Below are 14894 nucleotides of genomic sequence, written 5' to 3' on the forward strand. Positions count from 1 at the left end.
AGCCTTCTTTTTGGTGACGTCAGTCCGTGAGTGTGATTAAAGACTGGGGCACAAAGACAGGAAGAATGGCATGGAAAGATACAGAAGAAATAAAAAAATGAGATGGAAGCACTTTGAACTGTGTTAGAGAAATAAACAATGTAAATCCATCTTCTCTCCTCTAGACAGGAATGACAACCCAACCACTAAACACTCCTGATTTAAGACTTTGATTTGCCACAACGTCGATACCTTGACTTAATTTGCATTAGTATTCCTGATTGATGTCATGAAATGGTGTATGTATGACACGCCAATTCGTATGTCATTATTGGCGTGTTATGAACACGTATACTTGCTTTTTAGCGTGTTTATCAACGCGGTTTGGCCTCCATTGACTTACATTACCTTGCGATTGCGTGTGAATTTACGCCATAACGAGTAGTATGAAAGGGCGAAAACCTTTCTTTTCTCTTTTCGCAATAACATGCCAAGTGGCGTGTATGTGTACGCCTGCTCTATACAGCATAGACATACACGCGGATAGCTGAAAAGCGTGCAGATAACACGCCACTTGGCTTAAGAAAGTTGGCATGTAGGCCTATATTTACACGAAGTCATGATGCCATGTTGCGTAGTCTGTGTTTAATTCTGAACTTGTGCGATCCTGTGATCGTCTTACAGATGACTTCTAAGGCTCACTCTAATTGATCTCATACAGCGAGCAATGTGTGCTTTGAAATGAGTGAGGAGATTTTCCCTCAGAATCAATCATGAATAAATGAAAGCAACCAGGAGGAAGAATGTCCCTAAATAGATTTATAATTCCAAATTATTGTCTTGTACATTTCCACATAAATGTTAGGAGACTGACTTCTTCCTGCTAGGTGGATGATTAAATGGTCAAATTTGTGGATGAAATAAATATTACATATTTGAATTAATTTTTCATTTACAGGCACACACAGCAACATGCAACACTGTGCAATATCTCTGTTGCAATGCCAACTTTCCCCACAAGGAGTCATAGTGGTGATTTATGATTTATTGGATGTGAAAGCAGAAGTTACCTTCAGAAAATCATAGAGCTTTAGATTAATGTGTTTTAATATTGTAAGACAGCTGGAAACCAAACAAACGGCAGCCAAATACAGACTGTGTAGGGTTTACAAAAAGCCAAAAGAAGCTTATAATAAATTGAACTAAACCAAAAACACACACACACACACACACACACACACAATTTTAAGTTGTTACAATCCTGATTCCTTGCAAGACATCAGGCACCCTGTTTGCTCGCGCTGCTTCTGTTTTCTGGTAATGGTAATCCTCTAGAGCAGTGGTTCTCAAATGGGGGTACGTGTCCCCCTAGGGGTACTCTGGAGGACTGCAGGGGGTACGTGTCCCCCTAGGGGTACTCTGGAGGACTGCAGGGGGTACGTGTCCCCCTAGGGGTACTCTGGAGGACTGCAGGGGGTACGTGTCCCCCTAGGGGTACTTTGGAGGACTGCAGGGGGTACGTGTCCCCCTAGGGGTACTTTGGAGGACTGCAGGGGGTACGTGTCCCCCTAGGGGGACTCTGGAGGACTGCAGGGGGTACGTGACATTTTTTGCAAAATGTTTTTCAGTTACAAGGCTGTTGTTACTTTTACTGTCTTTTTTTTTCCAAGTTTGTCACTTTTTTCAAAGTTATTTTCTGCTTTTTTCAAAGTTTTGTCTTATTTGAATTTTTTGTCCCTTTTGTCGCCCTAGTGTTTCCTTCCTTCTTTCTACTGTATTTTTTCCATCATCATCTAAATGTTTTCCAGGTCCAAGGCTGTTTAGTAAATCTGTCATCACTGTATTCTTCCTCTTTATATAGACTTTTTTTTTCTACCAAAAATTATTTGCACTGGTTAAGGGGGTACATGGCTTAAAAAAACTGTTCAAAGGGGGAACATTATTGAAAAAAGCTTGAGAACCAGTGGTCTAGACGTGTCTCTCTGTGGTTACATGGTTGCCAGTGGACACACAACCTCTTGTCCTCAAACATGAGGACAAGAGGTTTGTTTGTGCTGTGTGTTTGGCGTGGAGTGGATGACTCAGTTGGTGTCGTTGACGCTGTAACATAATGGCAGTCGGACTCAATGACTAATCTGATGTGGAGCGCTAACCCGGAAATGGCAGGCGGGATGAGTGACGAACGCCTCTCAAAATCTGATGAAAATCTTTTAAACTGACCTTTGTTGATCTGAAATGAAGACAGATTCAGCAACTGCACGGCCTATTTCTCTCTTAAAATGTTTTCAGAAACACGTTTCGGTGAACTATTTTCGTAAAATACGAGATTGTATTTCGAACAAGCTGCCATTATCGGTCCTCTGGAGAAGCCAGACCCACGTGACGAGTTCGTCATTTCCGGTTAAAAATGTTTGGGCGACAATACAGATTGTGTGATTGGTGTTGGAGGATCATACCTGGTTATAATAGTGCACATTAATCTTGACATGGTGTTGCTATTCGGTCTATGTTAACGGTAACAGTGCTTTTAAATTTGAATTGTCAATAGCGTATGGCTTGTAGATAAGACTATGTTTGGAGGTGGAAAGATGGTATGAATGAATGAATTGCTAAGTTTAAAACATGTCTGTGTCCCCTCCAGACATGTTTTAACATCTATACAAATACTCTCTTTGAAAAATAATTTGTGTCTGATGATTGAAAGTTCAATTAACTGAATATTTCTCAGCGTGTACATGCTAGAGGTCTCAGGTTTCCTCCTCACACTTGTGTATATTGCATATTGGACCCTAATTGGTTTCTGTAGTTGTAAGGTCACAAAATCCTGTTCGTACATACATGTGTTCAACTCTGATTTGAAGGGGAAATATCCTAATAATATATAATTTGGGGTGCCTACTAACCCACACACTGTGAAATAAGACAACCCAGTTAGTTGTTTTGTGGGCTGCTTGACAGCATTTACACAGTTTACAGTTGCCATTTAGTGATCTGGAAAGCATCACTGTTTCCATCTGCTCCCATTCTGTGTGTGTGTGTGTGTGTGTGTGTGTGTGTGTGTGTGTGTGTGTGTGTGTGTGTGTGTATATAACATGTACCATGTGTGCCATTTAATTCATCAGGGTCAGCTCAAACTCAAAATGATCATCATTTCTAAATGAAAACCTTGCACTGTTTTCCCTAGGTCTGTGAAAAGACTTAGATGCACATATTTGGCAGAGGACTTAGGGGTCCTTTCTTTAAGAAAATGTGACGTTTTTCAATTGAAAAAATTGTAATTTGACATCTTTTTGGACCACAATTACTACATCTGTGTCTACAACGTTGGAAAACCTAGAGCAGATAATAAATGAATGACACTCAATAAGCTTAAAGACAAAACTTGCTAAAAAAGTCGACTGGGGACCAACTACAATCATTAGTTCTGAGAAAAGTCTTCGTTAGTTTTTATGCTCACATTGACTTTACATTCATTCGGCTTAGGTGCTGCCCGAAACGGCTCGGGTGCTGCACCTCAGCATTACAATGATAGGGAAAACCCGGACTTTGTATCTCCGCTAGTGGTGCACCGATTCGATATTAAGATCGGATATCGGCCCCCATATTGGCAAAATAGCTGGATCGGGATTCGGAAAAATTAACAGATCCACGGACCGATCCAGTTTTTTTTTGTTTTTTTTCCTTCGTCGCAGCACATCCTACGTGATTTGTCAGCAGCACGTGTGTCCCATGCTTGAAGAGTTGAGTTAACCGTTAAGCAACATGGAGCGAGCCAAAGAGTCGGCTGTGTGGAGATATTTCATGCTTGCCACGGCAACTACTTTGTTGGCTGTTTGCAATGTCTGAAAAGTAAATGTTTCGAGGGGTGGTGGTACTACTGCAAAGTACAATACTAGATTTGAATGCACAATTGTTTTTTTTAATAACAAATAAATAAGAATTCAATACATTATATCTATATTATTTTGTCTTAGTTAGGAAAGTAATGTTTAGTGATGAAAGTCTGGTGCCTTTAGTCTCTTCCACATGGTGGAAGGAAGGTATAAGGTGGAAGGTATACAGTGTGTTATTAATTCAACAAGGGTATCGGATCATCTTCGGGTATCGACAGATACACAAAGCCAAGGTATCGGTATCGGGACTGAAAAAGTCGGATCGGTGCATCCCTAATCTCCACCATGTCAACTTTACCAGAATCCAGGACACTTGTTTTCAGCTGTGTTCATCTGATGGAGGTGAAAAGGATTTCATCATCGTAAAGACCATTTAATCCCTCCAATGACTCTGAAACAGTTGATGTTTTCAAATGACAGCAGGGTGAAGAGACTTCTGTCCAGTCGTCTGTATAGTCGGACAATGGTTTGAGTGCATGGGTGTTTTCAGTGGGGTATGAATGGGAAAATGGACCACATTTATATAGCGCTTTTCTAGTCTTAACTACTCAAAGCGCTTTAACATAGTACAGGAACCATTCACCATTCACACACATTCATACACTGTGGCCGAGGCTGCCGTACAAGGTGCCACCTGCTCATCAGATAAACATTCAAACACATTTACGCTCCAATGGCGCAGCATCGGGAGCAATTCGGGGTTCAGTGTCTCGCCCAAGGACACTTTGGCATGGAACTACAAGGCAAGGGATCGAACTACAAACCTTCCAATTGGCGACCGCTCTTACCACCTGAGCCAAAGCTGGAAATGGATGGTAATGTGTGTCTGAGTACTAATCCTTACACTAAGGAGGCATGTTCCTGTTGAAAGTGAGCAGAAGAAAGTATAGTGGACATCTTCCATTCCATATCTTCATAATGCTTAACACCTTTGACCCATTTAAAAGAGTAACTAACTAACTAACTCACTACTTTGCACTATTACTTTTTGCACTTACACATCCTTACAGTACACATCCCACTCACTGTCTACTTGTCTTGATATTGTCTTATTTGTATATTTGTATTTTTCTATATTATGTTGATATGTGCCTATATGTATATTGTGTCTCTACTAGTATGTGTCTATATTACTATTTGTCCTACCGAAGTCAAATTCCTTGTGTATGTAAGTATACTTGGCCAATAAAACTGATTCTGATTCTGATTAAACCAAGGGGGTTAGCTTCGCTTCAGAGCTCGAACCTCCTATGGCGCCATTTTGATGCTACCAAGCCATCACCTCCCGTTAGCATCCCATTGACTCCCATTCATTTTGACGTCACTTTGACAGAGAATAACTTTACATCTGAAGCGTTTAAAGACTCTATTTGTCCATTGTTTATTTCTAAACAAACACGACAATGTATAAAAGGCTCCATTACCTTGTACCTCACGTTATGGCTCCGTAGCAGACGTTTTTATAAAAATAGGCTAACGATTGGGTCATAACCACGAGACTTACTGTCTCATAGTAGAGGAATTACCGTATAGTACAGGAGAAGCTCTCAGGCAGTTTGGACTTCCATTAGCTGTTTAAGTTTAATTACTAATGTTAACTATCATTTTAGTGATCAATAATTAGCCTGTGTCTATGTTATCTCCTTACATATACCTACGCTCTCCGTCTCTGCTAGATTGGGAATGATTGAGATTTCTCTTGGCACAGCTACCAGAAGACTTCCAACTTTCAGACAGGTTGCTCACGTCACATCTACGTCTTCAAGCTCAGTTGGAGGCTGCTCAGTAACGCTCAGCCATCACCGGGAAAGTGCTTCTAACATCCTTCACTGGTCTCCGTCCAGAGACACGGGATCTGTTGGTCCATTCTTATATACAGTCTATGGATTAAACACCCTGTGAATATATTGTCTTTGCTGACCCCTAGTGGTTTAACTTCTCACCTTGCTTCAGTGATGTGTACTACAGGACCTTATGACATCGCTGTTGGGTGTAGTTACGGATGCAACAGAGCAAAGTGGCAATCTCCGGATCTGAAAAGTGATGCCAATGCGGAAGTGCTTTAAACCTGCATTCTAATTTCTAATTTCCAGCAGGGGGCGACTCCACCGGCTCTAAAAAGTCCAATTGTATAGAAGTCTATCAGAATATTACCCTACTTTTTTTTTACCCAAAACTGAGGAATTTCAAGCGGGGAAACAGAGTTTGTGTCCCATAAGGCATCTTTTTTCAAGCTGCCAGCTTCTGTTTTACATTATAATCCTACGGAGTAAACCGTGTTTTCAAAAAAGTCCTGAGCGCTTTTTTTAACGCCACTGGGCATCTTTTTGAAGTTTAAAAAAAATTCAACTTTTCTGAAAAAAACGCCCCACGTCAAGTGCTTTCTTGACAGCCGACCAATGACAAGCAGAGTAGCCAGACCTGTCGAAAAGAAAAAATGGAGTCTTGGTGAGTTATATGATATGACCGGGTGCTCCCTGTACAGGGAACTATCTTTGTTTTATCCAACGTTAGCACCGCTCTCTCTCTCTCTCTGTTCTTTCTCTAGCTCGCTCCACCACTTTGTTTATCTAACGTTGGCACCACTTTCTCTTTCTGTTCTTTCTCTAACGCTCAGCTTTTTTTTCACCACAAAAGCACCCTAGTCAACGTTTTCTTGTCAAAAAAGACACCAAGTGTGAACATAGCATAAGAAGTTAAGACTTTCACCCAGAGACAGGTGTCCTTGTCCTGGATGCAATATTTTTTTTTTAATTTTATTTAACCTTTTTTTTACCAGGGAAAAATCATGTTGAGATTAAAATCTCTTTTACAAGTGAGCCCTGGCCAAGAAGGCAGCACATAAAAATACACTTTAACAACAACAAATAACAGACAGACAGGGATGGACAGCAGTAAGAAATAAGAAAATAAAAACAGAAAATCACATTTTAAAAACAAGCGCAAACATGTTGATATATTTGATGTAGGCGGGACTTGAATTCAGTATGTGAAATTAAAACCTGCAATTTTAGCTGATTTTGTAACTCATTCCATGAAGTTGGAGCACTGTAACTAAAAGCAGTTTTTCCAAACTCTGTTTTAGTTTGTGGAACATCATACAGTATGAATCTACTTGATCTTAGATTATGTTCAGATCTACTAGATGTTAAGAGTGTAGTTAAATATGAAGGAGTGTGTCCCGTTATTGATTTGTACACAAAGGTCAACCAATGTTTGAGCCTTCTTGTGTTGAGTGAGGGCCAACCTACCATTTCACATAATACACAGTGATGGGTAGAGTACTTGGCATGGGTTTTAAATCTCAATGCTGAATGATACACAGAATCCAAAGATTTCAACAGGGACATTGTGGAGTGTCTGTAAAACACATCTCCATAATCTAAAATTGGCAAGAAGGTAGATTCAACCAACTTTTTCTTGACTTTCTGTGTGAAGCAGGAACTATTTCTTAAGTGAAAGCCCAACTTTAATTTTGATTTAGTGACTAACTGCTCAATATGCAATTTAAAAGACATGTCTTTCTCCAATATAAATCCCAGGTATTTGTACGAAGGAACTAGTTCTATTGGCCTGCCCTGTAATGTGTGGAGATGAGGCAGGAAAGGTCCATGCTTACGGGTTCTGTTAAAAAACATATGCAAAATTACAAATTCTACTATGTCCACGCCAAGACCTTCAATAGCATTTATTGGCCAGGCGTCCATGCTTACGCAAGGTAACGTAACCCCATTTGTACAGGTCCTATCCCCTGACCAGTCGGCTATCCTAACCTTAACCACTCGAGTTCAATGCCTAACCCCAACCAATCGAGCTGCTTCGTAGGGCAGGTCTTGGCGTGGCCATAGTGGGATTTGTAATTTCGTGTCCTGGATGTACTACTTAAGTGGACCGGTGTTTTAACCTAAATCACTATCTTTTTTCTAATCGTAACTAGTCGTTTTGGTGCCTAAACTTAACTGTTACGTTGCCATTTGACAGCAAACTTTTTGTGGGTAAACTTAACTGTCACTAGCCGAAACTTCGTAAGATATCATACAAATTGCTGTGCATAACTTCTCATATGATATCATACAAACCTGTTTATGAGAATGTGGTGAGCTGGTAGTGTACTGCGGGTCTATCAGAGTTTTTTCACTGAAAACAGCTGCAGCCGAAAACACTGATGAAAGCTGTAAGACTGAAACTAATTAATTAAGTTGAGGTCCATGAAACTAAAACAATGAGCTAAAAAAAGCTGTAAAGCCCCGTAGAGGTTAGAGTAACTGCAGAGTCAGAAGATAATTCTCTGTAGGCTAGTCACACTTTCACATACAGATATATGTGATCCATTGTTAATATGAAAATATTGGTTATAGCCACTTTAAAGATTGATTCAAGCATTTCTTTGTAATATAACAACAGGAGTAGTTGGGATGGTTTTGTCCTTGAGTTTTGCGGCGATGATCAACTCTCGTTCCAAACAAAACTGAGCAGCTGCTAGTCTCCCAACTCAAAGGGATTACAAAATGATTACATAAGAGGATATGAAAGCAGCATCACTGCTGTGTTCAGCAGCCACTGAGCACCAGCAGTTCATTCTACAGCGACCGTAATGACGACATTATCAAACTCAATGAAGTGTGTCTCCCCGGCCCAGACTTCCACCTGCGCTGCGCTTTTTACAGTCAGCTCAGTTTAGCCGGTGCCTGAACCGAAATCAATAGCCTCTTCTGCCTGCCGTGTGTCCACCGACTCCACCGTGGCACAAGCAAACGCTCCAGACTCTGACAGCGTGGGGAACGGCGAGGCAACAAAGCTTTGTGTGCATGAAAGGGAGTTGACAGTGCTGCGGGAGTTGTGTGTGTTTGTCGGGGTTTTACACAGACTACAGAGCAAAGTACTGCCATCAGCACTGAAACGATCTGGCTCTCTGACTGCCAGCCAGACGGCCCTGACAGCTCCATTTAATCTAACAAATAACAGCTTGCTTACTGGGGCCTTTTTCTGACTGGATTTGTGTGTCTCTGAACACATTATGCCACAGCAAGGGAAAGGTTTTCTGTTTCACTGTTAAGACATTTGTGAAATCTAGTCTTATTTGTTTTGTTAGCCTTTATCTATCCATCCATCTATTTATCTATCTATCTATCTATCTATCTATCTATCTATCTATCTATCTATCTATCTATCCATCTATCCATCCATCTATCTATCTATCTATCTATCTATCTATCCATCCATCCATCTATCCATCTATTTGGGGTGTCACAATTTTGATTTTAAATCCTCCTGCTTCCCTGAAGTCACAGTGTGGCAACATTTTTTGCCTTCCCTGTGAATGAGTTATGGAAACAAACACTGACTGGACTCCATGGTGCCTTCATGTGCACCTCATTAACCTAATGGTGCATTAAATTGCACCTTGTAAACTTCAGAAACTCAAACTGTTGATGCAAAGTACCCTCTGCCATCTAGTGGCTCTTATTGTGGCAGCTGAACATTTTTTTTCTTTTATTGAAAATTGAATAAATATAAAATATGTAAATACAAGAATGGCAAATGTATTTCACCCTGATGTGTGTCTGCTTGTGCCTTGATTCTGCTGCTCTGCTGCTGCTTTGGTGGTGCTAGAAGACAAGCATGATTCATCTTCTGAGGACCATAAATATCTGTACAAAACTTCATGGCAATCTGTCCAATAGTTGTTGAGATATTTAAGTCTGGACCGAAGTGGTGGACTGACAGACCGGCCGCTGCTGGCATGGCTAAAAAGACATTTGCTTAGATGAAAACAAAGTCAAAAGGCCTCTTTGTTTGTCAGTCAAGCTAGGAATTCTTCGCAGCCAGCTTTTTTTTTACAAACTAAATTGTTTGTCAGCCATTTGAACGCAGACCAACTGCCTTCCTGCCCATTTCCTTTCGGATAGGTCAGCATGGGCAGGGTTTGGACGTTCTGTTTCAGATCTCTTGCAGCGTCTGGCACTGAGTCATGGCTGCGTGGGCAGCTTGGACCGTATGTTACATTAAAACAGTGTGAAAGTCCTAATCCCGAGGCAGCAAGGCATTATGCAATGATTTTAGATAAAGGCCAAACTCAACAGTATATATATTACCACAAATTGATAAACAGTAAGTCCACAGTTTGTAGATACAGTGATACATTCTTATCTAGACAGTACAGGTCTACTCTAGATTATACTGACAAACTGTAGATACATTTATTCTCCACACACAATGAGCCTGTGTTCAGGGTCACAAATGACATGTGGATGATAGATTAATTTGGCCTAGTCTCGCACTGTCTGATGCATTCTGGGATAGGAGAAAAAAAACGCTCTGGGTTGTTTTGCATTTCTTTAAACAAATCCCAATCATCTTGGGGCGGCACTAAGCTCCAGACGTAGTGACGACGGCTCTGCTAAATAGTCTCAGGAAGGAACTTGTTTTGGTGGAACATTTGCACACCGCAAAAGACAACGCCACATATAATATTAAATGAAGTTAACTGTTGACACAATACAGTAACGTGAGCTATTTAAATTAGCTGATACATGGTTAAACCTCATTGGTTCTTACTAGTGTATCTCCATGTGAACTTCGTCCACAGCAATCCCACCAATCAGTCCCAAAACGTCCCAGTTAGAGAGGAAATGACCTAATCATATTCTTTGTAAAGTATGTGTGAAGGCTTCACTCTGTTACCTGGGTCTGGTTTTATCACCTGAGGCGAGTCATAATATAGCAAACATGAAGGAATACATATAGTTTTAAGACACATAAAGGCTAACCATGGCTAGATTTAGCTGTTAGGTTGTCCCTGGTGTAATACTAATATTAATACTTCTAATAGTTCTTGTAATAATAATAATAATAATAATAATAATAATAATAACTTTATTTAAATAGAACCTTTAAAAACAGAGTTTACAAAGTGCTTTGACAGACAAAATCGAAGACAAAACAGGATATCCAGAGGTCAGTAAAACAACAGAGAGCTGAACAGTGGGGCCAAACATTAGCAAGACAAAATTGGGTAAATAAAAACAAAAATATAATAAATAAAACATCAAGAGAATTAAAAAACAAAAGAGACAATCAAAAGACATGACATCACATGTAAAAGGCAAGTCTATAAAAAATGGGTTTGGAAAAGTGATTTAAAAGAGTTCACTGATTCTGCTGCCTTACCTCTTTGGGCAAGTGTAAGAATTAGTAAGAATTATTTTTGGACTCTCAACAAGACCAGTTTCGGTTGCTGAAAGGTAGGCAGCCTGAAAACAATTACGTTGTTTTACTGTAACGTAATAGCCTGGAAATCCAGACCCAAATCTGTAAGATTAAGGGTCTGGCAATGAGTAATGAAAATGGCCTAACTCGAGGGGCGGCACCAAGCATGCATTTGAAAATCTCACTGCACGCAATGGATAACACTATGACCAATCACAACAATACACGGGGTGACGTATCCAGAGCCCCATACGCTTAGCTACCAGAGGAGCTAACTGGTAGATTAAACTCTTAGCTACCAGAGGAGCTAACTGGGAGATTAAACTCTTAGCTACCAGAGGAGCTAACTGGTAGATTAAACTCTTAGCTACCAGAGGAGCTAACTGGTAGATTAAACTCTTAGTTACCAGAGGAGCTAACTGGTAGATTAAACTCTTAGCTACCAGAGGAGCTAACCGGTAGATTAAACTCTTAGCTACCAGAGGAGCTAACTGGTAGATTAAACTCTTAGTTACCAGAGGAGCTAACTGGTAGATTAAAGTGCTCATATTATGCTCATTTTAGGTTCATAATTGTATTTAGAGGTTCTACCAGAATAGGTTTACATGGTTTCATTTTCAAAAAACACCATATTTTTGTTGTACTGCACATTGCTGCAGCTCCTCTTTTCACCCTGTGTGTTGAGCTCTCTGTTTTAGCTACAGAGTGAGACATCTCACTTCTGTTCTATCTTTGTTGGGAGTCGCACATGCTCAGTAAGTATAGTAAGCTAGCTTGTCAGTTGCGGAGCATGAGCGAGTGCCATGCTAGCAGCTAGGTGAGCATTATAACGTGTGTTCCAAAGTGACCACGTTTGTCTCTGAAGTAAAGGCTGGACTACAATAGAGCTGTTTGGAGCAGTTTGTGAACAGTGTTTTCTGTTGGAGATGGTGGCTTTTTCACTTTGTAAACCTATAACATGCACAAAAAAGATATTTAACACAATAAAGGAAAGGGGAAAAGCCAAAAAGCATAATATGAGCACTTTAAAATGTCGTCATCTGTTTAGCTGGCCTCTGGCCCGCCTATATCAGATACACCGATGTGATTGGTGCAGCTCGGCTACAAGGGCATAGTTAATGAGCATCATTACTGAATGCCAGAGTGACTCGCTGAGCTAATTACAATTGTGCTCTCACGAGAACTCTGGATTTCCAGGGTAGTAATTTAAGGCAACGTTTCCCACGTTTTTCAGTTTGAATCCTGTGTCGCTGTCTGTGGTGCTGAACGTGGCTCCAACCGGCCTCCATACATTCACACATACCGTCTGAAAAGGTTGGATGTGAGCTTGAACTATCTGACGCATGTTCAGGATATGAAGCAGCAATAATCTCTGCATGACGTGTTTAATTAAAAAGCCTTCGGTATAACTGAGCCCACATAGTGCGTGCTGTTTCCTCTGGAGGCTGGACCCGGCTCGGATTCTCCTTCATTCGTTTATTTTTCTCCAATCAATCCTGATTATCACAGATAAGAATTTGCAGCAGGTAAACAGCATCTTCTGTACATCTATGAGTCTACAATTACAAAACAAGCCGGGTAGGTCAAGGGGTTACCAAAAATATACCAAAACAAAAAAGCAAAGGAAAAAAGATTAAAATACATATTTTGTAAATACAGAGGTTATATGATGAACAGCTTTTTTCTTTGTGCATTCAGATAGGGAAATAATGTATTCTTTAATACTGACAACCAGTTTGGCTCCTTTTGTTTTTAAATGTTTGACTTATATATAACATATATAACATAATGACTAAAGTTATAAAAACTCGTACATTATACATACATTATATACATTCTAGGGTGTAATTTCCACTAGGGACAGGGGGACCCTCCACTTTCCAAAATCCATTTTGTGCAATTTCTTATTATGATTTTATGACTTAATTATTATCTGGATTATAGTCCCTAAATGTATGTAGAAAATGCAGGACATGGGATTCAAATATAGAAAACTTTTTTTTTTGGCGGAAGACCCCCAGACCGCCAAACCAAAGTTAAATCCTTGCGCTCAAACATTTCTATCATTCGGAGTGAATCCAAACAATACATTTCGCTCCTTCATTCATCTGAAGAGAGGGACACGCTGTACGCGCGCGCACGCGCACGTGCAGGAGGAGGAGGAGGGGCGAGAGGGAATCCCAGGAAGGGGTTACAAATATCGCGTTGCTGCTGCCTGTCGCCCCGTCCAGTCAGTCTCCAGTTTGATAGGAAGCGAAAGCTAAAGAGCAACGAACGGACGGATGAATACGAGTTTAAACTGTATGTGTTTTTGAAGAGGGACGAGAGGAAGGCACGCGCTCTCCTCCCTGCCGGGGATGGTTACGGGACCGGACAGACAGACAGACAGACAGCGGAGAATCAGCGGCAATGTCACGTCATCAGCCCCACCGAACGGCTCAAGGATGGGGAGAGTCTCAGACTGTACGGTGCAGTAGTGTGTAAAGTCATCGCTCGGTTGGTGTCGCCTGCGCGGAGCTTTTTGTTGTTGTTGTCCTTTGTGACCAAATGTGTGAAGAAGCTCACAATTCTTCGGGAGATTCTTGTGAAACAACAGAAGAACTTGGGGTCATACATTGTGATTGTTCAGGCCTCCGTCAGTCGCTCGGTTCGGCTGGAAAAGCTTTAGAAAGCGCAGAAAACCCCTCTGGCACAATGTCAAGGATGCTCCGAGAGGGAGCGCAGACCGCAGGGCCAGCAGCATGACTGGCAGCCCTGAGACACAGGAGGACACGGGGCACAAGTGGAGCTGAGAGAAGTCTTTGCTGCTTTTTTAAAGAGACATTTCAACCGGACGGAATGCTTGACATTTGGGTATTATCCTCGGCTTCTTCGACGTGACCCTGTGTCTGTGCGCCTCTTTGGCTCCGAGTGCGCCAGGACGCTGCTTCTACTGCTGCTGTTCGGGTGTGAACTGGAGCATAGGTGGAAGCTCGGGTCAAAAACACCGATTGAAGAGAGTTCAAGAGGTTGTTTGTAGTCAGAGGAAATCCCCGCCAGGAGCCCTGCTGCTCTTCATCACGCCATGGATGACTCGGGGATAATCCGGCGCCGGAGGCTGCAGGTGAGCTGCTGAAAATCACCATTCTGTGATGTGTCTCTTAGCCTACTTTACTTCTGTTTCCAGCTGTGGGCCACACAGCCAGACAACATCCCATTACACCAATAGTCCACTGGCTTATTTATGCATTCCTAATGACAAGGTAGCCGAGATTTCCCGGTTGGATTTTATGGTTTCAACAATCCTTAATGTGCCAAGTGGAACCTATCAATGTACCTACATGCCTCAGTTTATATCATGACAACAATATGATGGCTTACATCATGGTATTTAATGCTCTTTACTGTCAGAAAAATTTGACATTGTCCTCCCCTGAAAAACGCTCCCATAGGTCCTTTGTTCAAGCAGCAATTACGACCTATAGCTTACGTTTCTAGCAGAGGTGCCTGTAGTAATTCTGATGCGGGCAAAGCAGGAAGTAAGGTGACTGAATTTCCAGAGAGGCAGGTTGGGGTGGTGGATGGGTCAAACATAGCCCACTTACGCCCAGGACTAGTCTATATCCCTGACATTCCTCTACCGGGATTGCTCCGGTGACGCTGGAAATTCCGCCGGATGTCACTCTTTTCGCCAATGCCCGTTCCCTTCCTCTTTCTTTGTGTTGGTGTTCTAACCTCCGATGGATTTGTGAGGACTATGGTTAACTGCTCCTCAGATCTCTGCAGGGTAAATCCAGACAGCTAGCTAGACTATTGCTGCGTTCTATTATTCTC

At 41.4% G+C, this 14894-nt stretch overlaps 1 protein-coding gene across 4 annotated transcripts in view; it reads left to right on the plus strand.

Annotated features, from left to right (window-relative positions):
* The first annotated feature begins 13276 nt into the window (after positions 1-13276).
* The window catches only part of LOC116065484 (microtubule-associated serine/threonine-protein kinase 1-like), a 92952-nt gene continuing 91334 nt past the window's right edge, over positions 13277-14894 (plus strand). For 3 of the 4 annotated variants that reach the window (XM_031321031.2, XM_031321032.2, XM_031321033.2), the window contains exon 1: positions 13278-14184. In XM_031321031.2, the coding sequence (XP_031176891.1) occupies positions 14146-14184 (39 nt within the window). In that variant the 5' untranslated portion in view covers positions 13278-14145. Of the gene's footprint in view, positions 14185-14894 lie in introns of all 4 variants that reach the window. The other variant, XM_031321034.2, reaches the window with a different exon arrangement.

Source organism: Sander lucioperca, chromosome 21 (genome assembly GCF_008315115.2).
Source record: "Sander lucioperca isolate FBNREF2018 chromosome 21, SLUC_FBN_1.2, whole genome shotgun sequence".
NCBI classification, from domain to species: Eukaryota; Metazoa; Chordata; class Actinopteri; order Perciformes; family Percidae; genus Sander; species Sander lucioperca.